The sequence below is a fragment of the Pleurodeles waltl genome, chromosome 4_2 (assembly GCF_031143425.1).
Source record: "Pleurodeles waltl isolate 20211129_DDA chromosome 4_2, aPleWal1.hap1.20221129, whole genome shotgun sequence".
Taxonomy (NCBI): Eukaryota; Metazoa; Chordata; class Amphibia; order Caudata; family Salamandridae; genus Pleurodeles; species Pleurodeles waltl.
In genome coordinates, this window is record NC_090443.1 from 1,065,004,918 (window position 1) to 1,065,030,847 (window position 25,930).

At 48.9% G+C, this 25,930-nt stretch overlaps 1 protein-coding gene across 1 annotated transcript in view; it reads right to left on the reverse strand.

The window, feature by feature from the left end:
- LOC138293764 (uncharacterized) overlaps positions 1–24,025 on the reverse strand; it is a 113,117-nt gene extending 89,092 nt beyond the window's left edge. Inside the window, 3 exon segments of the mRNA XM_069233106.1 lie at positions 904–999; positions 20,519–22,680; positions 23,927–24,025. Of these exon segments, the coding sequence (XP_069089207.1) occupies positions 904–999; positions 20,519–22,649 (2,227 nt within the window). The 5' untranslated portion in view covers positions 22,650–22,680; positions 23,927–24,025.
- Between the last annotated feature and the right edge of the window lie 1,905 nt (positions 24,026–25,930).

A 25,930-nucleotide genomic window follows, 5' to 3' on the forward strand; every position in this document is an offset into this window, starting at 1 on the left:
GACTTACCTGGATGCCAGGGTGTGCCAATTGTGAAAACAAAAGTACAGGTTAGGGAAAGAACACTGGTGCTGGGGCCTGGTTAGCAGGCCTCAGCACACTTTCAAATCAAAACATAGCATCAGCAAAGGCAAAAAGTCAGGGAGTACACCAATTAAAAAGAATACATTGCAAGGCACAAGACAATCTGTCTATTGCCAAGACACAGTACCAAGCACAAGCAAATAAACATCGTCAACCAGGTCTACTACTAATGGAAGATCAAGACGTTTGCCTTTCCACATAAAATATTTGTTTGAAGGGTTCAAGAAAATTTCAGGCTTGATACATCAGACCATTCAACATCTTAAAAAAGATAAACAATGTGGCCATGAAATTGGACCTGCCAACAACCATGCGTGTTCATCCCGTATTTCACATTAATTTATAGAAGCCTGTTGCCCCTGGAACCGTTCTCTCACAGAAACCACCAGCCCTGTTGACAAACAAAGAACCAGAATTGGAAGTTAAAGCCACCCTGGATTCTAAAAGGACATGTAACAAATTATCTTATCTGATTGACTGGAAAGGATACAGACCTGGTCTTGTGCATGCTGCTAGACTTGTATGACTTTTTCATAACAGATAACCTTCCAAACCAAACCCTGCAGGCAGGACTATTGGGGGGTGGAGATGTACTGTCGGGCTTGTACCGACCATACCCTGTACCTGCCGGCCAGTGAATTCTGCAGCCCTCTGGGGCTGGAAACAAAGACCGGGCGATGTTATGTGCAGGCAGCGGTCTTGTGATGTGAGACGGCCATGTTAGATGAGGTGGAAGTGATCAGCTATTTAAGTTTGCCCGCTTTCTAGTGCTTGACATTCCAGCCCTCTCGCAGGTAATCCTGTGTCAGTTTCTGACTCACCTGTTTCCGGGCATTCTGGCATCCTCGGTGTAGGAGTTTTCTTTTCTTCGGGTTCACGTCTTCCTCGCTGCCTTGCTGCCCCACGCCTCGCTCCTCCTGTGGAAAAAAAAGATAGACATTTTCACAACAAAAGAAGATGTAAAGGCGGTAATATGTGTGCATGGTGGCAATTTTGTTATCTTACTAATCGTGTCCTTGTTCATATTTAGTTATAGAGCTAGTTTTTTTAAGCCTAATATTTTCCTCTGTGAATCTTCTGGAAGCCTATAACTTTCACTGGGCATCCTGTGAAACTATGAAAATCGTTTAACAATTTCTGTAAACAGAAGTCAGCCTGAATATTGAGAAAGCATGCTGTGTGGGAACATCTATTAATATTTACTGGCATACGATCGTGATTTTGCATGTAGTGTTGATATATATAAGGCCTGAAAAGAAATGTGAGGGGGTTAACTCACTGCATATTTTATAACTTTTGTGACAAACCAAAAGGTTTATGTACTCTGAATTTAAACACATGATTTAAGATTGCTTATTTTGATACCTTAACTGATAACTGTCTACCCAATTTAGAATGTCGGTTCACATGTTTCCAGCATGGTCCAATTGCACTGTGGTATGTATCCTGTTCCTTGCTGTAGGAGGCTGGACTGGCTTGTAGTGAGTACCAAGGGGTACTTACACCTTGCACCAGGCCCAGTTATCCCTTATTAGTGTATGGGGTGTCTAGCAGCTTAGGCTGATAGATAATGGTAGCTTAGCAGAGCAGCTTAGGCTGAACTAGGAGACGTGTGAAGCTACTACAGTACCACTTAGTGTCATATGCACAATATCATAAGAAAACACAATACACAGTTATACTAAAAATAAAGGTACTTTATTTTTATGACAATATGCCAAAGTATCTTAGAGTGTACCCTCAGTGAGAGGATAGGAAATATACACAAGATATATGTACACAATACCAAAAATATGCAGTATAGTCTTAGCAAACAGTGCAAACAATGTATAGTTACAATAGGATGCAATGGGGAAACATAGGGATAGGGGCAACACAAACCATATACTCCAAAAGTGGAATGCGAACCACGAATGGACCCCAAACCTATGTGACCTTGTAGAGGGTCGCTGGGACTATTAGAAAATAGTGAGAGTTAGAAAAATAACCCTCCCCAAGACCCTGAAAAGTGAGTGCAAAATGCACTAAAGTTCCCCTAAGGCCAAAGAAGTCGTGTTAGAGGAATAATGCAGGAAAGACACAAACCAACAATGCAACAACTGTGGATTTCCAATCTAGGGTACCTGTGGAACAAGGGGACCAAGTCCAAAAGTCACAAGCAAGTCGGAGATGGGCAGATGCCCCGGAAATGCCAGCTGCGGGTGCAAAGAAGCTTCTACTGGACAGAAGAAGCTGAGGTTTCTGCAGGAACGAAAAGGGCTAGAGACTTCCCCTTTGGTGGACGGATCACTCTCGCCGTGGAGAGTCGTGCAGAAGTGTTTTCCCGTCGAAAGAACGCCAACAAGCCTTGCTAGCTGCAAATCGTGCGGTTAGCGTTTTTGGACGCTGCTGTGGCCCTGGAGGGACCAGGAGGTCGCAAATTGGACCAGGAGAGAGAGGGGACGTCGAGCAAGACAAGGAGCCCTCTCAGCAGCAGGTAGCACCCGGAGAAGTGCCAGAAACAGGCACTACCAGGATGCGTGAAACAGTGCTCACCCGAAGTCGCACAAAGGAGTCCCACGTCGCCGGAGACCAACTTAGAAAGTCGTGCAATGCAGGTTAGAGTGCCGTGGACCCAGGCTTGGCTGTGCACAAAGGATTTCCGCCGGAAGTGCACAGGGGCCGGAGTAGCTGCAAAAGTCGCGGTTCCCAGCAATGCAGCCCAGCGAGGTGAGGCAAGGACTTACCTCCACCAAACTTGGACTGAAGAGTCACTGGACTGTGGGGGTCACTTGGATAGAGTCGCTGGATTCGAGGGACCTCGCTCGTCGTGCTGAGAGGAGACCCAAGGGACCGGTAATGCAGCTTTTTGGTGCCTGCGGTTGCAGGGGGAAGATTCCGTCGACCCACTGGAGATTTCTTCGGAGCTTCTGGTGCAGAGAGGAGGCGGACTACCCCCACAGCATGCACAGACAGGAAAACAGTCGAGAAGGTGGCAGGATCAGCGTTAAAGAGTTACAGTAGTCGTCTTTGCTACTATGTTGCAGGTTTGCAGGCTTCCAGCGCGGTCAGCAGTCGATTCCTTATCAGAAGGTGAAGAGAGAGATGCAGAGGAACTCGGCTGAGCTCTTGCATTCGTTATCTAAAGTTTCCCCAGAGACAGAGACCCTAAATAGCCAGAAAAGAGGGTTTGGCTACCTAGGAGAGAGGATAGGCTAGCAACACCTGAAGGAGCCTCTGACTCTGAATCACAAGGAGTCTCTGACGTCACCTGGTGGCACTGGCCACTCAGAGCAGTCCAGTGTGCCAGCAGCACCTCTGTTTCCAAGATGGCAGAGGTCTGGAGCACACTGGAGGAGCTCTGGACACCTCCCAGGGGAGGTGCAGGTCAGGGGAGTGGTCACTCCTCTTTCCTATGTCCAGTTTCGCGCCAGAGCAGGGCTAAGGGGTCCCCTGAACCGGTGTAGACTGGCTTATGCAGAATTGGGCACCTCTGTGCCCAACAAAGCATTTCCAGAGGCTGGGGGAGGCTACTCCTCCCCTGCCTTCACACCATTTTCCAAAGGGAGAGGGTGTCACACCCTCTCTCAGAGGAAGTTCTTTGTTCTGCCATCCTGGGCCAGGCCTGGCTGGACCCCAGGAGGGCAGATGCCTGTCTGAGGGGTTGGCAGCAGCAGCAGCTGCAGTGAAACCCCAGGAAGGGCAGTTTGGCAGTACCAGGGTCTGTGCTACAGACCACTGGGATCATGGGATTGTGCCAACTATGCCAGGATGGCATAGAGGGGGCAATTCCATGATCATAGACATGTTACATGGCCATATTCGGAGTTACCATTGTGAAGCTACATATAGGTAGTGACCTATATGTAGTGCACGCGTGTAATGGTGTCCCCGCACTCACAAAGTTCAGGGAATTGGCTCTGAACAATGTGGGGGCACCTTGGCTAGTGCCAGGGTGCCCTCACACTAAGTAACTTTGCACCTAACCTTTACCAGGTAAAGGTTAGACATATAGGTGACTTTTAAGTTACTTAAGTGCAGTGTAAAATGGCTGTGAAATAACGTGGACGTTATTTCACTCAGGCTGCAGTGGCAGGCCTGTGTAAGAATTGTCAGAGCTCCCTATGGGTGGCAAAAGAAATGCTGCAGCCCATAGGGATCTCCTGGAACCCCAATACCCTGGGTACCTCAGTACCATATACTAGGGAATTATAAGGGTGTTCCAGTAAGCCAATGTAAATTGGTAAAAATGGTCACTAGCCTGTTAGTGACAATTTGGAAAGAAATGAGAGAGCATAACCACTGAGGTTCTGATTAGCAGAGCCTCAGTGAGACAGTTAGTCACTACACAGGTAACACATTCAGGCACTCTTATGAGCACTGGGGCCCTGGATTACCAGGGTCCCAGTGACACATACAACTAAAACAACATATATACAGTGAAAAAATGGGGGTAACATGCCAGGCAAGATGGTACTTTCCTACACAACCCCCCCAAACGAAGGACAATAAGACTAGCCATGACCTGAAGAGTCTTCATTCTCTAAGTGGAAATATCTGGAGAGTCCATCTGCATTGGAGTGGCTACTCCCAGGTCTATGTTCCACTGTATAGTCCATTCCCTGTAGGGATATGGACCACCTCAACAATTTAGGATTTTCACCTTTCATTTGTTTTAGCCAAAGTAGAGGTTTGTGGTCTGTCAATGAAGTGAGTGCCAAACAGGTATGGCCTCAACTTCTTCAGAGCCCAGACCACAGCAAAGGCCTCCCTCTCAATGGCAGACCAACGCTTTTCTCTAGGGGTCAACCTCCTACTAATAAAAGCAACAGGTTGATCCTGGCCCTCAGAATTAAGTTGTGATAGGACTGCCCCTACTCCTAATTCAGATGCATCAGTTTGGACATAGAATGTTTTAGAGTAACAAGGGCTTTTCAGGACAGGTGCAGAGCACATGGCCTGCTTCAGCTCCTCAAAAGCTTTCTGACAGTTTGCTGTCCATAATACCTTTTTAGGCATTTTTTTGGAAGTGAGGTCATTAAGAGGGGCTGCAATGGAGCCATAGTTCTTAATGAACCTCCTGTAATACCCAGTGAGGCCTAGGAAGGCTCTCACTTGAGTCTGTGTAGTAGGGGGAACCCAATCAATAATTGTTTGGATTTTCCCCTGTAGTGGTGCAATCTGTTCCCCACCAACAAGGTGTCCCAGATAAACCACCTTACCCTGCCCTATCTGGCACTTTGAAGCCTTGATAGTGAGGCCTGCCTTTTGCAGGGCCTCCAAAACTTTCCATAGGTGGACCAGTTGATCATCCCAGCTGGAGCTAAAGACAGCTATATCGTCCAAATATGCTGCACTGAAAGCTTCCAGCCCTTGCAGGACTGTGTTCACCAACCTCTGAAAAGTGGCAGGTGCATTTTTCAAACCAAAAGGCATTACAGTAAACTGGTAATGTCCTCCAATGGTAGAAAATGCAGTCTTAGGTTTAGCATCTTCTCACAATTTGATCTGCCAATACCCTGCAGTCAAGTCAAAAGTGCTTAGATACTTGGCAGATGCCAGTGTATCTATGAGCTCATCTGCCCTGGGTATAGGGTGAGCATCAGTTTTGGTTACCAAGTTGAGACCTCTATAGTCTACACAAAACCGCATTTCCTTCTTTCCATCTTTGGAATGGGGTTTTGGTACCAGTACCACAGGAGAAGCCCATGGACTATCAGAGTGCTCAACCACTCCTAGTTCTAACATGTTCTGGACCTCTTGCTTTATGCAGTCTCTGACATGGTCAGGCTGCCTATAGATCTTACTTTTGACAGGTAAACTGTCTCCAGTATCTATAGTGTGCTCACACCAAGAAGTGGTACCTGGCACAGTAGAGAAGAGTTCAGAGAATTGATCTAGGAGATTTATGCAATTGTCTTTCTGCTCAGCAGTAAGACAATCAGCCAAAACTACACCTTCCACAAGAGCATCTTGTTCTGTGGAAGAGAAGAGATCAGGTAGAGGATCACTGTCTTCTTCCTGTCCCTCATCAGTTGCCATGAGCAGGGTGAGATCAGCCCTGTCATAGTAGGGTTTCAGGCGGTTGACATGGAGCACCCTAAGGGGACTCCTGGCAGTGCCTAAGTCAACTAAATAGGTGACTTCTCCCTTCTTTTCAACAATTGTGTGGGGTCCACTCCATTTATCTTGGAGTGCTCTTGGGGCCACAGGCTCCAAGACCCACACTTTCTGCCCTGGTTGGTACTGAACCAAAACAGCCTTCTGATCATGCCATTGCTTCTGGAGCTCTTGGCTGGCCTGAAGGTTTTTACTGGCCTTTTTCATGTACTCAGCCATTCTTGATCTGAGGCCAAGTACATAATCCACAATATCCTGCTTAGGAGCTTTTAAAGGTTGTTCCCAACCCTCCTTTACAAGTGTGAGTGGACCCCTAACAGGGTGTCCAAAAAGAAGTTCAAAGGGGCTGAAGCCCACTCCTTTCTGGGGTACCTCCCTGTAGGCAAAAAGGAGGCATGGTAGAAGGATATCCCATCTCCTGCGGAGTTTTTCAGGGAGACCCATAATCATGCCTTTGAGAGTTTTATTAAATCTCTCCACCAGTCCATTTGTTTGTGGATGATAGGGTGTTGTGAACTTGTACGTTACACCACAGTCCTTCCACATGGCCTTTAAGTATGCAGACATGAAATTGCTTCCCCTGTCTGATACCACTTCCTTTGGGAAGCCCACCCTGGAAAATATTCCCAGGAGGGCCTTTGCCACTGCAGGTGCTGTAGTGGTCCTTAAAGGAATAGCTTCAGGATATCTTGTGGCATGGTCCACTACCACCAAGATAAACCTATTGCCTGAAGCAGTAGGAGGGTCAAGGGGGCCAACTATGTCAACCCCTACCCTTTCAAAGGGAACCCCAACCACAGGCAGTGGAATAAGGGGTGCCTTTGGGGTGCCACCTGTCTTGCCACTGGCTTGACAGGTTTCACAGGACTTACAAAATTCCTTTGTGTCCTCAGACATCCTAGGCCAATGAAACAATGGAACCAGTCTGTCCAAGTTTTCATTTGACCCAGGTGCCCAGCTAGGGGAATGTCATGTGCCAGGGTTAGGAGGAACTTTCTGTACTCCTGAGGAATCCCTAATCTCCTGGCAGCTCCAGGTTTAGGATCCCTATGCTCAGTGTACAAGAGGTTGTCCTCCCAGTAAACTCTGTGAGAGTCACTGACATCCCCATTAGCCTGTTTGACAGCTTGCTGTCTGAGACCCTCTAATGTGGGACAGGTTTGCTGTGCCACACTCAGCTCCTCTCTGGCAGGCCCCCCTTCACCCAAAAGCTCAGCAGTGTCTGCTTCCAGCTCCTCTGGTGTAGGTTCTGCACAGGGAGGGAATTCTTCTTCCTCAGAAGTAGAATCTACTGTAGAGGGAGGGATAGTAGGAAGTGGTTTGCTTCTACTAGCCCTATCTTTAGGGAGCACTTGGTCCATTGTTCCAGGATCCAAGCTTCCCTGTCCTTTTTGCTTTTTGGCCTGAGCCCTTGTCAAAGCAAAAATATGCCCTGGGATGCCCAGCATTGCTGCATGGGCCTCCAACTCCACATCTGACCAAGTTGATGTCTTCAAATCATTCCCTAATAGACAGTCTACAGGTAAATCTGAAGCTACTACAACTTTCTTTGGACCAGTAACACCCCCCCAGTTGAGATTTACAACAGCCATGGGGTGGCTAAGTGTGTTGTTGTGAGCATCGGTTACTTGGTACTGGTGACCAAGTAGGTGTTGTTCAGGGTGGACCAGTTTCTCTATGACCATAGTCACACTGGCACCAGTGTCCCTGTAGGCCTGAACCTCAACACCATTTATTAGGGGTAGCTGCTTGTACTTATCCATATTAAGGGGACAAGCAACTAAGGTGGCTAAATCAATAGCCCCCTCAGAGACTAACACAGCCCCTGTGGCCTCCCTAACAAGGCCAACCCCAACTAAGTTACCAATAGTGAGCCCAGCTACTCCCTTGGATTGGCTATTAGTAGGTTTGCTCCCACCACCACTGTTATTAGTAGGGACACTAGGGGTAGCAGTAGGGGTTGTAGTGGTAGGAGCATTGGTGCTTTTCTTTGGACAACTGGGATCTGTTGTCCAATGGCCTTTTATTTTACATAAATAGCACCATGGTTTCTTTTCCTTGTTCTGATTAAAAGAGGATTTGGGCCCACCACCCCCACCAGAGTGTTTTTGTGGGCCTGATGAAGACTCATTTTTAGATTTGTCCCCACCCTTGTCAGAAGACTTACCATCCTTCTTTTTGTTGCCATCTTTGTCACCCCCTGTATGAACTTTTCTGTTCACCCTTGTTCTGACCCATTTGTCTGCCTTCTTTCCCAATTCTTGGGGAGAGGTCAGATCAGAGTCCACCAAGTACTGGTGCAACAAATCAGACACACAATTATTAAGAATATGCTCTCTCAGGATCAAGTTATACAGGCTGTCATAATCAGTAACTTTACTGCCATGTAACCACCCCTCCAAGGCCTTCAGTGAATGGTCAATGAAATCAACCCAGTCTTGTGAAGACTCCTTTTTGGTCTCTCTGAACTTTATCCTGTATTGTTCAGTGGTTAAGCCATAACCATCCAGGAGTGCATTCTTAAGAACTTGGAAATTATTAGCATCATTTTCTTTCACAGTAAGGAGCCTATCCCTACCTTTTCCACTACATGATAGCCATAGGATAGCAGCCCACTGCCTTTGAGGGACATCCTGTACAACACAGGCCCTCTCAAGTGCAGCAAACCACTTGTTAATGTCATCCCCCTCCTTATAAGGGGGAACTATCTTATGCAGATTCCTGGAATCATGCTCTTTTGCAGGATGACTATGGGGAATACTGCTGCTGCCACCATGGGTATCTAAACCCAACTTCCGTCTTTCTTTCTCTAGTTCAAAAGACTGTCTATCCAAATCCAGCTGTTGCTTTTTAAGCTTCAGTCTGGTTTGTTCCACTCTCAACTTATTGAGTTCCCTCTCTAACATTCTGTCATCAGGGTTGGTGGGAGGGACATTCTTAGACACAGAAGAATGAACAGAAGGAGACCTGTCTGTAGGAGGCTGGACTGGCTTGTAGTGAGTACCAAGGGGTACTTGCACCTTGCACCAGGCCCAGTTATCCCTTATTAGTGTATAGGGTGTCTAGCAGCTTAGGCTGATAGATAATGGTAGCTTAGCAGAGCAGCTTAGGCTGAACTAGGAGACGTGTGAAGCTACTACAGTACCACTTAGTGTCATATGCACAATATCATAAGAAAACACAATACACAGTTATACTAAAAATAAAGGTACTTTATTTTTATGACAATATGCCAAAGTATCTTAGAGTGTACCCTCAGTGAGAGGATAGGAAATATACACAAGATATATACACACAATAGCAAAAATATGCAGTATAGTCTTAGAAAACAGTGCAAACAATGTATAGTTACAATAGGATGCAATGGGGAAACATAGGGATAGGGGCAACACAAACCATATACTCCAGAAGTGGAATGTGAACCACGAATGGACCCCAAACCTATGTGACCTTGTAGAGGGTCGCTGGGACTATTAGAAAATAGTGAGAGTTAGCAAAATAACCCTCCCCAAGACCCTGAAAAGTGAGTGCAAAGTGCACTAAAGTTCCCCTAAGGACAAAATAGTCGTGTCAGAGGAATAATGCAGGAAAGACACAAACCAGCAATGCAACAACTGTGGATTTCCAATCTAGGGTACCTGTGGAACAAGGGGACCAAGTCCAAAAGTCACAAGCAAGTCGGAGATGGGCAGATGCCCAGGAAATGCCAGCTGCGGGTGCAAAGAAGCTTCGACTGGACAGAAGAAGCTGAGGTTTCTGCAGGAACGAAAAGGGCTAGAGACTTCCCCTTTGGTGGACGGATCCCTCTCACCTTGGAGAGTCGTGCAGAAGTGTTTTCCCGCCGGAAGGACGCCAACAAGCCTTGCTACACGCAAATCGTGCGTTTGGCGTTTTTGGACGCTGCTGGGGCCCAGGAGGGACCAGGAGGTCGCAAATTGGACCTGCAGAGAGAGGGGCCGTCGAGCAAGACAAAGAGCCCTCACTGAAGCAGGTAGCACCCGGAGAAGGGCCAGAAACAGGCACTACGAGGATGCGTGAAACAGTGCTCGCCGAAGTTGCACAAAGGAGTCCCACGTCGCCGGAGACCAACTTAGAAAGTCGTGCAATGCAGGTTAGAGTGCCGTGGACCCAGGCTTGGCTGTGCACGAAGGATTTCCGCCGGAAGTGCACAGGGGCCGGAGTAGCTGCAAAGTCGCGGTTCCCAGCAATGCAGCCCAGCGAGGTGAGGCAAGGACTTACCTACACCAAACTTGGGCTGAAGAGTCACTGGACTGTGGGGGTCACTTGGACAGAGTCGCTGGATTCGAGGGACCTCGCTCGTCGTGCTGAGAGGAGACCCAAGGGACCGGTGATGCAGCTTTTTGGTGCCTGCGGTTGCAGGGGGAAGATTCCGTCGACCCACGGGAGATTTCTTCGGAGCTTCTGGTGCAGAGAGGAGGCAGGCTACCCCCACAGCATGCACAAGCAGGAAAACAGTCGAGAAGGCGGCAGGATCAGCGTTACAGAGTTGCAGTAGTCGTCTTTGCTACTATGTTGCAGGTTTGCAGGCTTCCAGCGCGGTCAGCGGTCGTTTCCTTATCAGAAGGTGAAGAGAGAGATGCAGAGGAACTCGGCTGAGCTCATGCATTCGTTATCTAAAGTTTCCCCAGAGACAGAGACCCTAAATAGCCAGAAAAGAGGGTTTGGCTACCTAGGAGAGAGGAAAGGCTACTAACACCTGAAGGAGCCTATCACAAGGAGTCTCTGACGTCACCTGGTGGCACTGGCCACTCAGAGCAGTCCAGTGTGCCAGCAGCACCTCTGTTTCCAAGATGGCAGAGGTCTGGAGCACACTGGAGGAGCTCTGGACACCTCCCAGGGGAGGTGCAGGTCAGGGGAGTGGTCACTCCCCTTTCCTTTGTCCAGTTTCGCGCCAGAGCAGGGGCTAAGGGGTCCCTGAACCGGTGTAGACTGGCTTATGCAGAATTGGGCACATCTGTGCCCAACAAAGCATTTCCAGAGGCTGGGGGAGGCTACTCCTCCCCTGCCTTCACACCATTTTCCAAAGGGAGAGGGTGTCACACCCTCTCTCAGAGGAAGTTCTTTGTTCTGCCATCCTGGGCCAGGCCTGGCTGGACCCCAGGAGGGCAGCTGCCTGTCTGAGGGGTTGGCAGCAGCAGCAGCTGCAGTGAAACCCCAGGAAGGGCAGTCTGGCAGTACCAGGGTCTGTGCTACAGACCACTGGGATCATGGAATTGTACCAACAATGCCAGGATGGCATAGAGGGGGCAATTCCATGATCATAGACATGTTACATGGCCATATTCGGAGTTACCATGGTGAAGCTACATATAGGTAGTGACCTATATGTAGTGCACGCGTGTAATGGTGTCCCCGCACTCACAAAGTTCAGTGAATTGGCTCTGAACAATGTGGGGGCACCTGGGCTAGTGCCAGGGTGCCCTCACACTAAGTAACTTTGCACCTAACCTTTACCAGGTAAAGGTTAGACATATAGGTGACTTATAAGTTACTTAAGTGCAGTGTAAAATGGCTGTGAAATAACGTGGACGTTATTTCACTCAGGCTGCAGTGGCAGGCCTGTGTAAGAATTGTCAGAGCTCCCTATGGGTGGCAAAAGGAATGCTGCAGCCCATAGGGATCTCCTGGAACCCCAATACCCTGGGTACCTCAGTACCATATACTAGGGAATTATAAGGGTGTTCCAGTAAGCCAATGTAAATTGGTAAAAATGGTCACTAGCCTGTTAGTGACAATTTGAAAGTAATGAGAGAGCATAACCACTGAGGTTCTGGTTAGCAGAGCCTCAGTGAGACAGTTAGGCACCACACAGGGAACATATACATGCACACCTATGAGCACTGGGGCCCTGTGTGACAGGGTCCCAGTGACACATACATATAGGCCACAAACCTATGAGCACTGGGGTCCTGACCAGCAGGATCCCAGTGACACATAACAACCATACTGAAAACATGGTGTTTTCACTATGAGCACTGAGGCCTGGCTATCAGGATCCCAGTGAGACAGTGAAAACAGTGACAAACACCCTGACATACACTCACAAACAGGCCAAAAGTGGGGGTAACAAGGCTAGAAAGAGGCTACCTTCTCACACTGTCCCTTACAGAAGCCACCCTAACAGCTTGGCTAACAGAAACATCACTACCAGTATGGTGAGAATAAATGCTTTTGCTATGATGTGAGACCACACTATTTGTATGGTGTGGCTCATCATCATTACCAACTATGCTAGACTGTCTAGTAATGGGCAGGCTAGGAAGTTTCTTTCCTGAATCTTTTCCTGGGGGAGTCCCTGGATCAGATTGGGAACCATTTGCTACCTTTTCAACAGATGTGGCCCCTATGGCCTTATCTTGTTCTCTAAGCATGTTAAGCAATAATTCCAAAGAAGGATTCTTCCCTACACTCAAACCTCTCTCTATGCAGAGACTCCTTGCTCCTTTCCAGCTAAGGTGATCATATGCAAGTTTGGACAGATCAACATTTTGGCCTGTGCCAGACATTTTTAGAGAGAGTTAAAGTGATAGAAAAAGAGAAAAAAGTTTTCAGAACTTTTTAGAAAGACAGAAAAAAACTTTTTAAACTTTTAAGAACTTTTTGAAAGTTTAGAAGTACTTTTCAGCACTTAGAAAAGAGTGAAAAGAGGAAATGCAAAACTTTTTGGCTATGTGTATATACACTGACCTTGTTTTGTATATTTTTCTGCTATGAAAAGTACAATGACAAGAGTGTTAAGTAGTCTCAAAGCACTTATCCCACCGCTGCACAACCAATGTAGGAGGCTGGACTGGCTTGTAGTGAGTACCAAGGGGTACTTACACCTTGCACCAGGCCCAGTTATCCCTTATTAGTGTATAGGGTGTCTAGCAGCTTAGGCTGATAGATAATGGTAGCTTAGCAGAGCAGCTTAGGCTGAACTAGGAGACGTGTGAAGCTACTACAGTACCACTTAGTGTCATATGCACAATATCATAAGAAAACACAATACACAGTTATACTAAAAATAAAGGTACTTTATTTTTATGACAATATGCCAAAGTATCTTAGAGTGTACCCTCAGTGAGAGGATAGGAAATATACACAAGATATATATACACAATAGCAAAAATATGCAGTATAGTCTTAGAAAACAGTGCAAACAATGTATAGTTACAATAGGATGCAATGGGGAAACATAGGGATAGGGGCAACACAAACCATATACTCCAAAAGTGGAATGCGAACCACGAATGGACCCCAAACCTATGTGACCTTGTAGAGGGTCGCTGGGACTATTAGAAAATAGTGAGAGTTAGAAAAATAACCCTCCCCAAGACCCTGAAAAGTGAGTGCAAAGTGCACTAAAGTTCCCCTAAGGACAAAGAAGTCGTGTTAGAGGAATAATGCAGGAAAGACACAAACCAACAATGCAACAACTGTGGATTTCCAATCTAGGGTACCTGTGGAACAAGGGGGCCAAGTCCAAAAGTCACAAGCAAGTCGGAGATGGGCAGATGCCCCGGAAATGCCAGCTGCGGGTGCAAAGAAGCTTCTACTGGGCAGAAGAAGCTGAGGTTTCTGCAGGAACGAAAAGGGCTAGAGACTTCCCCTTTGGTGGACGGATCCCTCTCGCCGTGGAGAGTGTTTTCCCGCCGAAAGAACGCCAACAAGCCTTGCTAGCTGCAAATCGTGCGTGCGGTTAGCGTTTTTGGACGCTGCTGTGGCCCTGGAGGGACCAGGAGGTCGCAAATTGGACCAGGAGAGAGAGGGGACGTCGAGCAAGACAAGGAGCCCTCTCAGCAGCAGGTAGCACCCGGAGAAGTGCCAGAAACAGGCACTACGAGGATGCGTGAAACGGTGCTCACCCGAAGTCGCACAAAGGAGTCCCACGTCGCCGGAGACCAACTTAGAAAGTCGTGCAATGCAGGTTAGAGTGCCGTGGACCCAGGCTTGGCTGTGCACAAAGGATTTCCGCCGGAAGTGCACAGGGGCCGGAGTAGCTGCAAAAGTCGCGGTTCCCAGCAATGCAGCCCAGCGAGGTGAGGCAAGGACTTACCTCCACCAAACTTGGACTGAAGAGTCACTGGACTGTGGGGGTCACTTGGACAGAGTCGCTGGATTCGAGGGACCTCGCTCGTCGTGCTGAGAGGAGACCCAAGGGACCGGTAATGCAGCTTTTTGGTGCCTGCGGTTGCAGGGGGAAGATTCCGTCGACCCACGGGAGATTTCTTCGGAGCTTCTGGTGCAGAGAGGAGGCGGACTACCCCCACAGCATGCACAGACAGGAAAACAGTCGAGAAGGCGGCAGGATCAGCGTTACAGAGTTGCAGTAGTCGTCTTTGCTACTATGTTGCAGGTTTGCAGGCTTCCAGCGCAGTCAGCAGTCGATTCCTTATCAGAAGGTGAAGAGAGAGATGCAGAGGAACTCGGCTGAGCTCTTGCATTCGTTATCTAAAGTTTCCCCAGAGACAGAGACCCTAAATAGCCAGAAAAGAGGGTTTGGCTACCTAGGAGAGAGGATAGGCTACTAACACCTGAAGGAGCCTATCACAAGGAGTCTCTGACGTCACCTGGTGGCACTGGCCACTCAGAGCAGTCCAGTGTGCCAGCAGCACGTCTGTTTCCAAGATGGCAGAGGTCTGGAGCACACTGGAGGAGCTCTGGACACCTCCCAGGGGAGGTGCAGGTCAGGGGAGTGGTCACTCCCCTTTCCTTTGTCCAGTTTCGCGCCAGAGCAGGGCTAAGGGGTCCCCTGAACCGGTGTAGACTGGCTTATGTAGAATTGGGCACCTCTGTGCCCAACAAAGCATTTCCAGAGGCTGGGGGAGGCTACTCCTCCCCTGCCTTCACACCATTTTCCAAAGGGAGAGGGTGTCACACCCTCTCTCAGAGGAAGTTCTTTGTTCTGCCATCCTGGGCCAGGCCTGGCTGGACCCCAGGAGGGCAGATGCCTGTCTGAGGGGTTGGCAGCAGCAGCAGCTGCAGTGAAACCCCAGGAAGGGCAGTTTGGCAGTACCAGGGTCTGTGCTACAGACCACTGGGATCATGGGATTGTGCCAACTATGCCAGGATGGCATAGAGGGGGCAATTCCATGATCATAGACATGTTACATGGCCATATTCGGAGTTACCATTGTGAAGCTACATATAGGTAGTGACCTATATGTAGTGCACGCGTGTAATGGTGTCCCCGCACTCACAAAGTTCAGGGAATTGGCTCTGAACAATGTGGGGGCACCTTGGCTAGTGCCAGGATGCCCTCACACTAAGTAACTTTGCACCTAACCTTTACCAGGTAAAGGTTAGACATATAGGTGACTTATAAGTTACTTAAGTGCAGTGTAAAATGGCTGTGAAATAACGTGGACGTTATTTCACTCAGGCTGCAGTGGCAGGCCTGTGTAAGAATTGTCAGAGCTCCCTATGGGTGGCAAAAGAAATGCTGCAGCCCATAGGGATCTCCTGGAACCCCAATACCCTGGGTACCTCAGTACCATATACTAGGGAATTATAAGGGTGTTCCAGTAAGCCAATGTAAATTGGTAAAAATGGTCACTAGCCTGTTAGTGACAATTTGGAAAGAAATGAGAGAGCATAACCACTGAGGTTCTGATTAGCAGAGCCTCAGTGAGACAGTTAGTCACTACACAGGTAACACATTCAGGCACTCTTATGAGCACTGGGGCCCTGGGTTACCAGGGTCCCAGTGACACATACAACTAAAACAACATATATACAGTGAACAAATGGGGGTAACATGCCAGGCAAGATGGTACTTTCCTACACTTGCCCAATTAAGTGGTACAAATATTCGCATATCTGTGTCAGTGTAAAATAACCACTCCTGTCTATCTTTCTCAAGGTTTTCCACTTCCAGAGTTTCTGTCAATATACGCACTCCCTGTCAGAACACTTACAGAGAAAGCAGGTTCAAGTGAGAAGAGAGATCACAAAGGTACCATACATCACTCTGGGTTTAGGGAGGGGGACTATAGCTGTACGTATATGACTAACCAGAGTACCATGTCTCATAGGACGTAGCAGCAGAACGAAAATTCCTGGACAGAATGCTAGACAGAATCCAGGGAGCTTAGAGTCAGAAACAGTATTTTCTTTCACCATTCTCCTCTTCCCCATGGGGCTAGAGTTGCCTTGACTATTTCTAGGTTGGGTGGATTGTGCCAGGTGGTAGAGTGGGGACCTATCTTCACACTCCAGCTCACTCTTGAAGGAATATCAGGTGACTACCTGACAAAAACCTTATGAAGGAACTCTGCCTTCGGCCTCCTTCCTCTATATAGTTATGGAACTCCTCGTTGACTTGCAATATCCTTATAATGAACGGCAGGGGGTACTTTATCCCTAATATATTGTCAATGAAAAAGGTTAACATGAAGGTATAGTTGGTTTTGTTATAACACCTTAAGAGGTCTTTAAAATAAACCTCAGAAATTCACTTAAAAAACAAGGGTGCATTAATTTATGGTATTTATGGTTAAGACCTAAAAGCCGACAAACCACTGAAATTTGCAAGCTATGGTTAGACCCACAATCTGTAACTCACACTACAGACATGCAAACCCTAACTCAGCATGTTACAAGTGATGATGCAATGACATTTACATTGGTAAAAAGAGTTCTCTAAAGGTAGGATGCAGTTGAAGCAAGATCAAAGCTATGTTTGTCCTGCCCATAAAGCAATTGAAAACACAGTTAGGACTGAGCTAGAAGTCGGATGGGTGAACTCACAGGTGACACATAACAAATCACTTAGTAAATCTGAGTTTCAAAATGTGGTGTACACTCTAGGAGAACCATGCAGAGGCAAGAACATCACTGTTCTGTTGTTGAGGCTGGGTACATACTTTGATTTTTGTATCAGGAACTGGGCAGGGCTGTTGTAGGAGGCTGGACTGGCTTGTAGTGAGTACCAAGGGGTACTTGCACCTTGCACCAGGGCCAGTTATCCCTTATTAGTGTATAGGGTGTCTAGGAGCATAGGCTGATAGATAATGGTAGCTTAGCAGAGCAGCTTAGGCTGAACTAGGAGACGAGTGAAGCTCCTACAGTACCACTAGTGTCACTTGCACAATATCATAAGAAAACACAATACACAGATATACTAAAAATAAAGGTACTTTATTTTTATGACAATATGCCAAAGTATCTCAGAGTGTACCCTCAGTATGAGGATAGCAAATATACACAAGATATATGTACACAATACCAAAAATATGCAGTATAGTCTTAGAAAACAGTGCAAACAATGTATAGTTACAATAGGATGCAATGGGGACACATAGGGATAGGGGCAACACAAACCATATACTCCAAAAGTGGAATGCGAATCACGAATGGACCCCAAACCTATGTGACCTTGTAGAGGGTCGCTGGGACTATTAGAAAATAGTAAGGGTTCGAAAAATAGCCCACCCCAAGACCCTGAAAAGTGAGTGCAAAGTGCACTAAAGTTCCCCAAAGGACAAAGAAGTCGTGCTAGGGGAATTCTGCAGGAAAGACACAAACCAGCAATGCAACAACAATGGATTTCCAGTCGAGGGTACCTGTGGAACAAGGGGACCAAGTCCAAAAGTCACAAGTAAGTCGGAGATGGGCAGATGCCCAGGAAATGCCAGCTGTGGGTGCAAAGAAGCTGCTACTGGACAGTAGAAGCTGAGGATTCTGCAGGAACGACAAGGGCTAGAGACTTCCCCTTTGGAGGATGGATCCCCCACGCCATGGAGAGTCGTGCAGAAGTGTTTTCCTGAAGAAAGAACGCCAACAAGCCTTGCTAGCTGCAAATCGTGCGGTAAGGGTTTTTGGATGCTGCTGTGGCCCAGGAGGGACCAGGAGTTCGCCAATTGCGTCTGGGGACAGAGGGGGCGTCGAGCAAGACAAGGAGCCCTCTCAAAAGCAGGCAGCACCCGCAGAAGTGCCAGAACAGGCACTACGAAGAAGAGTGAAACGGTGCTCAACCGAAGTTGCACAAAGGAGTCCCACGTCGCCGGAGAATAACTTAGAAAGTCGTGCAATGCAGGTTAGAGTGCCGTGGACCCAGGCTTGGCTGTACACAAAGGATTTCCGCCAGAAGTGCACAGAGGCCGGAGTAGCTGCAAAAGTCGCGGTTCCCTGCAATGCAGTCTGGCGTGGGGAGGCAAGGACTTACCTCCACCAAACTTGGACTGAAGAGTCACTGGACTGTGGGAGTCACTTGGACAGAGTTGCTGGAATCAAGGGACCTCGCTCGTCGTGCTGAGAGGAGACCCAGGGTACCGGTAATGCAGTTCTTTGGTGCCTGCGGTTGCAGGGGGAAGATTCCGTCGACCCACGGGAGATTTCTTCAGAGCTTCTAGTGCAGAGAGGAGGCAGACTACCCCCACAGCATGCACCACCAAGAAAACAGTCGAGAAGGCGGCAGGATCAGCGTTACAGAGTTGCAGTAGTCGTCTTTGTTGCAGTTTTGCAGGCTTCCAGCGCGGTCAGCAGTCGATTCCTTGGCAGAAGGTGAAGAGAGAGATGCAGAGGAACTCTGATGAGCTCTTGCATTCGTTATCTAAGGAATTCCCCAAAGCAGAGACCCTAAATAGCCAGAAAAGAGGGTTTGGCTACTTAGGAGAGAGGATAAGCTAGCAACACCTGAAGGAGCCTATCAGAAGGAGTCTCTGATGTCACCTGCTGGCCCTGGCCATTCAGAGCAGTCCATTGTGCCAGCAGCACCTCTGTTTCCAAGATGGCAGAGGTCTGGAGCACACTGGAGGAGCTCTGGACACCTCCCAGGGGAGGTGCAGGTCAGGGGAGTGGTCACTCCCCTTTCCTTTGTCCAGTTTCGCGCCAGAGCAGGGCTAAGGGGTCCCTGAACCGGTGTAGACTGGCTTATGCAGAAATGGGCACCATCTGTGCCCATGAAAGCATTTCCAGAGGCTGAGGGAGGCTACTCCTCCCCTGCCTTCACACCATTTTCCAAAGGGAGAGGGTGTAACACCCTCTCTCAGAGGAATTCCTTTGTTCTGCCATCCTGGGCCAGGCCTGGCTGGACACCAGGAGGGCAGAAACCTGTCTGAGGGGTTGGCAGCAGCTGCAGTGAAACCCCTGAAAAGGCAGTTTGGCAGTACCAGGATCTGTGCTACAGACCACTGGGATCATGGGATTGTGCCAACTATGCCAGGATGGCATAGAGGGGGCAAGTCCATGATCATAGACATGTTACATGGCCATATTCGGAGTTACCATTGTGAAGCCACACATAGGTAGTGACCTATGTGTAGTGCACGCATGTAATGGTGTCCCAGCACTCACAAAGTCCGGGGAATTTCCCCTGAACAATGTGGGGGCACCTTGGCTAGTGCCAGGGTGCCCTCACACGAAGTAACTTTGCACCTAACCTTTACCAAGTAAAGGTTAGACATATAGGTGACTTATAAGTTACTTAAGTGCAGTGGTAAATGGCTGTGAAATAACGTGGACATTATTTCACTCAGGCTGCAGTGGCAGGCCTGTGTAAGAATTGTCAGAGCTCCCGATGGGTGGCAAAAGAAATGCTGCAGCCCATAGGGATCTCCTGGAACCCCAATACCCTGGGTACCTCAGTACCATATACTAGGGAATTATAAGGGTGTTCCAGTAAGCCAATGTAAATTGGTAAAATTGGTCACTAGCCTGTTAGTGACAATTTGAAAGAAATGAGAGAGCATAACCACTGAGGTTCTGGTTAGCAGAGCCTCAGTGAGACAGTTAGTCATAACACAGGTAACACATTCAGGCACACTTATGAGCACTGGGGCCCTGGCTGGCAGGGTCCCAGTGACACATACAACTAAAACAACATATATACAGTGAAAAATGGGGGTAACATGTCAGGCAAGATGGTACTTTCCGACAGCTGTGTCTTACCCAAAGTAACTGTGCAACAGGAAACACAATTCACTCTCTAGATTGTGCATGTTGGCTATTCTCAATGAATATCACATAACTTGCATCTGACAATGAAGTTTGATTTCTGCCAGCAATTCCTCCCATGAATAGCGATATTCCCAGTACTTCCGCCTGGAATGGGGATAAACAAGGAGGGATGAGAGCTACTGTCCTACTTGTCTCATGCAGGGTCCCATTATCAGGACTGTTTCTGCACAGGAAGGCTGCAGTGCTGTGTAGAAACAAGGGGGAACGCAGGGACACATCTGAACCCAGTGTACTCGTACTCTGGGGTCAGTATCGCTCAGGGGGTTCTACCAAACCATAATCCTCTCCTCTGAGACTTACTGAAATCTGCCAATATGCATTTTGAGAAGCTAGTTAGTATGCATTCTGAGTGTCCGTTGATACTGAAACACATACCTGGGAAGCCTTCAAACAGCAATAAATGTGATTTTGTATTTCCCCTCTCAATTGAGACTGTGAGGGCATCCTGATCTGCAGTACTTGTATCCAGTTCTAGGCATGATGGGGGCACAGAAGGACCCCGCTCATCAGAACAGAGCAGTTCTAACTTGTAGTTCTGATGCTGATCTTTTGATTCAGGAAGCAGTGGTTCGAGTACGGAGTTCCGATCCGAGCCTTGTGCATCACTACAGGGTGGTTGTAGCTTGTCGTTCTGATATGAACCTTGTGCATCACTACAGGGTGGTTGTAGCTTGTCGTTCTGATATGAACCTTGTGCATCAGTACAAGGTGGTTGTAGCTTGTCGTTCTGATATGCACCTCGTGCATCAGTACAGGGTGGTTCTAGCTTGTCGTTCTGATATGAACCTCGTGCATCAGTACAGGGTGGTTCTAGCTTTTCGTTCTGATATGAACCTTGTGCATCAGTACAGGGTGGTTCTAGCTTGTCGTTCTGATATGAACCTCGTGCATCAGTACGGAGTGGCTCTAGCTTGTCGTTCTGATATGAACCTCGTGCATCAGTACAGGGTGGCTCTAGCTTGTCGTTCTGATATGAACCTCGTGCATCAGTACAGGGTGGTTCTAGCTTGTCGTTCTGATATGAACCTTGTGCATCAGTACAGGGTGGTTCAAGCTTGTCGTTCTGATATGAACCTTGTGTATCAGTATAGGGGGGTTCTAGCTTGTCGTTCTGATATGAACCTTGTGCATCAGTACAGGGTGGTTCTAGCTTGTCGTTCTGATATGAATCCTGCTCCACAGGGTGTAGTGGTTCCACCTTGTAGTTCTGATTTGGTTCCTGTGCTTCAGGATGCATTGATTCTAGCTCTTGATGCAGAGACTCTAGCTCGTAGTCCACATTTGGATCCTGTGCACAAGGAAATTCCTGTTTCAAGCACAGGTGTTGTTGAGTATCTTGAAATGCTAACTGTAGGCACTGGGTTTGTTGTGACCCGAAGATATCAAGGGACAATAACCCAGACTGTAAGTGTTTACATGGTGCCTTTCCATCATGTGACCCAGGTTGCAGGCACTGGTTCTCCTGTGGATCTTGGCAATCAAAACACATCAACTCTTCCCCCACTTGTTCATCTGGTTCCTTTGCATTTGGTAAAACAGGTTCTTTACAGTGGTCTTGCTGTGGTTCATCTCCAGCTGCAAATAGTGGGCCTGGGCAGACGTTTTGTTGCTGGTTCCAACTGTTAGCAGACAAAGGGGATGGCTCTTGTTTCAGGTGCTCATCTGGCTCCTTCTCTTCGGGGATCGCTGGTTGTATGCTGTGGTCTTGCTGTGGTGTCTGCTCATCAGCAAATTCCTGCTGAAGACACAGCTTTCCCTCCAGTGATCTCAATGAAGGATCTGTCTGAGGGCACCTGGATTCAGTACAATCCTGTTTTAGTTCATTTCCATCAGGAAACCCAGGTTGCATGCACTGGTCATGCTGCAACTCGTGTACATCAGGAAACCCAGGTTGCATGCACTGGTCCTCCTGCGGCTCTCGTACATCTGGAAACCCAGGTTGCATGCTCCTGCCCTGCAGTGGGTCACATCGATCTGGCAACACTGGCAGTAGATAAAGTCTTGGCTCATATGGGGACACTTTAACATCGGTTGGAGAGGAGAGCGTACAGTCCTGTTTTGGTACATGCCTATCAGTAAACACTGGCTGAAGACACATGCTTGCTTCACCTGGCCTGTCCAGCTGAGGTGTCGCAGGAGACTGGCTAACAGCACAATCTCTAATGCTCATTGGACAAACCATCTCCAAAGACACCCCACCATTTGGAAGGGGATATTGACTCTTTGCAATCCAGATTTGCTCCATAAGCCCAGCGACTCTAGACGGTACGTCCTTTAGGGTATTCTGCAAGTCATCCAGTTTGGCTTCCAACTGCTCCAGCATGGATAAGAGGATAATATGGGACAGGTTCTCCGAAAGGGACTCCAGCTTTAGGTCCATCTGAGCATTATTTTGGGACCTTGAAGCTGAGACGTCATGGACAGGAGAAGATGGGAGTGTGGCTCTTACGGACTGAGGTGACCACTGCACTTTCACTTTCTTTCCTGGAGCCTGCGTTCTCCCCATTCCGATATAATGATGTTTAAGTCTCAAGTGTCTGCAGAGGGGAAGAAAAGAGAGAAGAGAACGTCATCACAGGACAATTAGGTCAAAATACTCCTTCCTTTCTCACTAAGGCCAGTGTGATCAGAGGAAACCCCTAATTTGTATAAACCAGAAAAATATGAACCATTAAAAGTGCACAATACTCGTATATTGTAGATGTATTATGAAAGGCATTGTAGGTCTAAAATATAAACAAAAGGGGGAGTCTGGGCTCTGTGACTTCACTGCCCCCTTAAAGTGCACCGGGTCGTGCCCCCTCTCTCTGCCCTCCTCGGACTCAGCCCCCCCTTAAAGTGCACCGGGTCCTGCCCCCCCCTCTGCCCTCCTCAGACTCACCCACCCCTTAAAGTACACCGGGTCCTGCCCCCTCCCTCTGCCCTCCTCAGACTCACCTCCCTCTTAAAGTGCACCGGGTCCTGCCCCCTCCCTCTGCCCTCCTCAGACTCACCTCCCCCTTAAAGTGCACTGGGTCCTGCCCCCTCCCTCTGCCCTCCTCAGACTCACCACCCCCCCTTAAAGTGCATCGGGTCCTGCCCCCTCCCTCTGCCCTCCTCAGACTCACCCACCCCACCCCTTAAAGTGCACCGGGTCCTGCCCCCTCCCACTGCCCTCCTCAGACTCACCTTCTCCCCTTAAAGTGCACCAGCTCCTGCCCCCTCCCTCTGCCCTCCTCAGACTCACCTCCCCTTAAAGTGCACCGGGTCCTGCCCCCTCCCTCTGCCCTCCTCAGACTCACCCTCCCCCCCTTAAAGTGCACCGGGTCCTGCCCCCTCCCTCCTCAGACTCACCTCCCCCCTTAAAGTGCACCGGGTCCTGCCCCCTCCCTCTGCCCTCCTCAGACTCACCTCCTCCCCTTAAAGTGCACCGGGTCCTGCCCCCTCCCTCTCCCCTCCTCAGACTCACCTCCCCTTAAAGTGCACCTGGTCCTGCCCCCTCCCTCTGCCCTCCTCAGACTCACCCCCCCTTAAAGTGCACCGGGTCCTGCCCCCTCCCTCTGCCCTCCTCAGACTCACCCCCCCTTAAAGTGCACCGGGTCCTGCTCCCTCCCTCTGCCCTCCTCAGACTCACCCCCCCTTAAAGTGCACCAGGTCCTGCCCCCTCCCTCTGCCCTCCTCAGACTTACCCTCACCCTTAAAGTGCACCTGGTCCTGCCCCCTCCCTCTGCCCTCCTCTGACTCACCGCCCCCCCTTAAAGTGCACCGGGTCCTGCCCCCTCCCTCTGCCCTCCTCAGACTCACCTCCCTCTCAAGTCTTAGTTCCTGCTCTGCGAGGAAGTGAATAGAAGAGTTTAACTTCCGGGTCAGCGGCGGCAGAGTCAGCACCAGCAGCAGGTCCAGTACCGCCTCCTCCTCAGACCCTCACAGGCCTCGGACCCGCCCCTCTGGCCTGGCAGTGGGATCACTTCCGGGTCAGCGGCGGCAGAGGCAGCACCAGCAGCCACGGAACGGTCTCCCGGGCCCGGCTTCTTACAGCATCTGTGCGTAGCTTCCGGCGCACGCGGGGTCCGGAAGCAGTTACCAGAGTGTGCGTGACCCCGCGCACGCGCCGTGTCCCCCCCTGTCTGGGCCCTCGCGGTGGCTGCTTGTGGCCCTTCCTGGGCCGCTGGGCGAGCTTCACTGGAGTCTCCGGGCCTCATAACCGCGGCTGCACTTTGTATAGCGCCAACAAGTCCGATCAGCAGCGCTTTAGCTGCCTCCATTGGGGTGTTTCAGCGCCCCCTGCGTGCCCCAACCATCCTGCACCCTCCAGTCAGAGGTGTGATCAGGAGACCTCCCTCTGGGAGCTCACTCATCAGAGCTTTCACAGGAGCTCACTCCATCAAAGCTTTCACAGGAGCTCACTCCATCAAAGCTTTCACAGGAGCTCACTCATCAGAGCTTTCACAGGAGCTCATTCATCAGAGCTTTCACAGGAGCTCATTCATCATACCTTTTACAGGAGCTCACTCCATCAAAGCTTTCACAGGAGCTCATTCATCAGAGCTTTCACAGGAGCTCACTCCATCAAAGCTTTCACAGGAGCTCATTCATCAGAGCTTTCAGAGGAGCTCATTCATCAAAGGTTCCACAGGAGCTCATTCATCAGAGCTTTCACAGGAGCTCACTCATCAGAGCTTTCACAGGAGCTCACTCCATCAAAGCTTTCACAGGAGCTCACTCCATCAAAGCTTTCACAGGAGCTCACTCATCGGAGCTTTCACAGGAGCTCATTCATCAGAGCTTTCACAGGAGCTCACTCATCAGAGCTTTCACAGGAGCTCACTCATCAGAGCTTTCACAGGAGCTCACTCATCAGAGCTTTCACAGGAGCTCACTCATCAGAGCTTTCACAGGAGCTCACTCATCAGAGCTTTCACAGGAGCTCACTCATCAGAGCTTTCACAGGTGCTCACTCATCAGAGCTTTCACAGGTGCTCACTCATCAGAGCTTTCACAGGAGCTCATTCATCAGAGCTTTCAGAGGAGCTCATTCATCAAAGGTTCCACAGGAACTCCATTCCATCAAGGATTTTACAGGCGCTCATTCTCATCAAAGCTTTTACAGAAGCTCATGGCCATCAAAGCTTTTACTGGAGCTTCATTCCATCAAAACTTTTACAGGAGTTCATTCCCATCAAAAATTTTACAGGAGCTCAGTTCTATAGAAGCTTTTACAGGACCTCATTCATTCAAACCTTTTACAGGAGCTCAGTTCATCAAAGCTTCTACAGGAGTTCATTCAATCAAAGCTTTTGCAGGAGCTCCATTCCATCAAGGATTTTACAGGCGCTCATTCTCATCAAAGCTTTTACAGAAGCTCATGGCCATCAAAGCTTTCACTGGAGCTCAGTCCATCAAAGCATTTTCAGAAACTCATTCCATCAAAGCTTTTACAGGAGCTCATTCTCATCAAAACTTTTACAGGAGCTCATTTCCATCTGCTTCCTTATGCTGCTCTAAGTGCAGCTTGTTGAGACCTGGCTTCGCCTGGTATGGTTGAAGGTGGGAAGAACAGTGATTGTTCTGCTGCTGCCTCAGGGAGGACATTTCCTCATGGGCGGTGCTGCTCTGGGTCCATCCTTCACTGGTTAGTGATAATAACAAGGCCGGTCAGTAAGTTAAGTTGACGTCTCGCTCTCTTAGCTGATGGGGAAGAATGTGGTGTTAGGGCCAGAGCCACTAACTTAGGAAGCTGCAGCAGCCCTGCCTAAAACAGCCCCCCAGGGAGCACAAACATTGCCTGCAGCAAAAGCACAAACACAC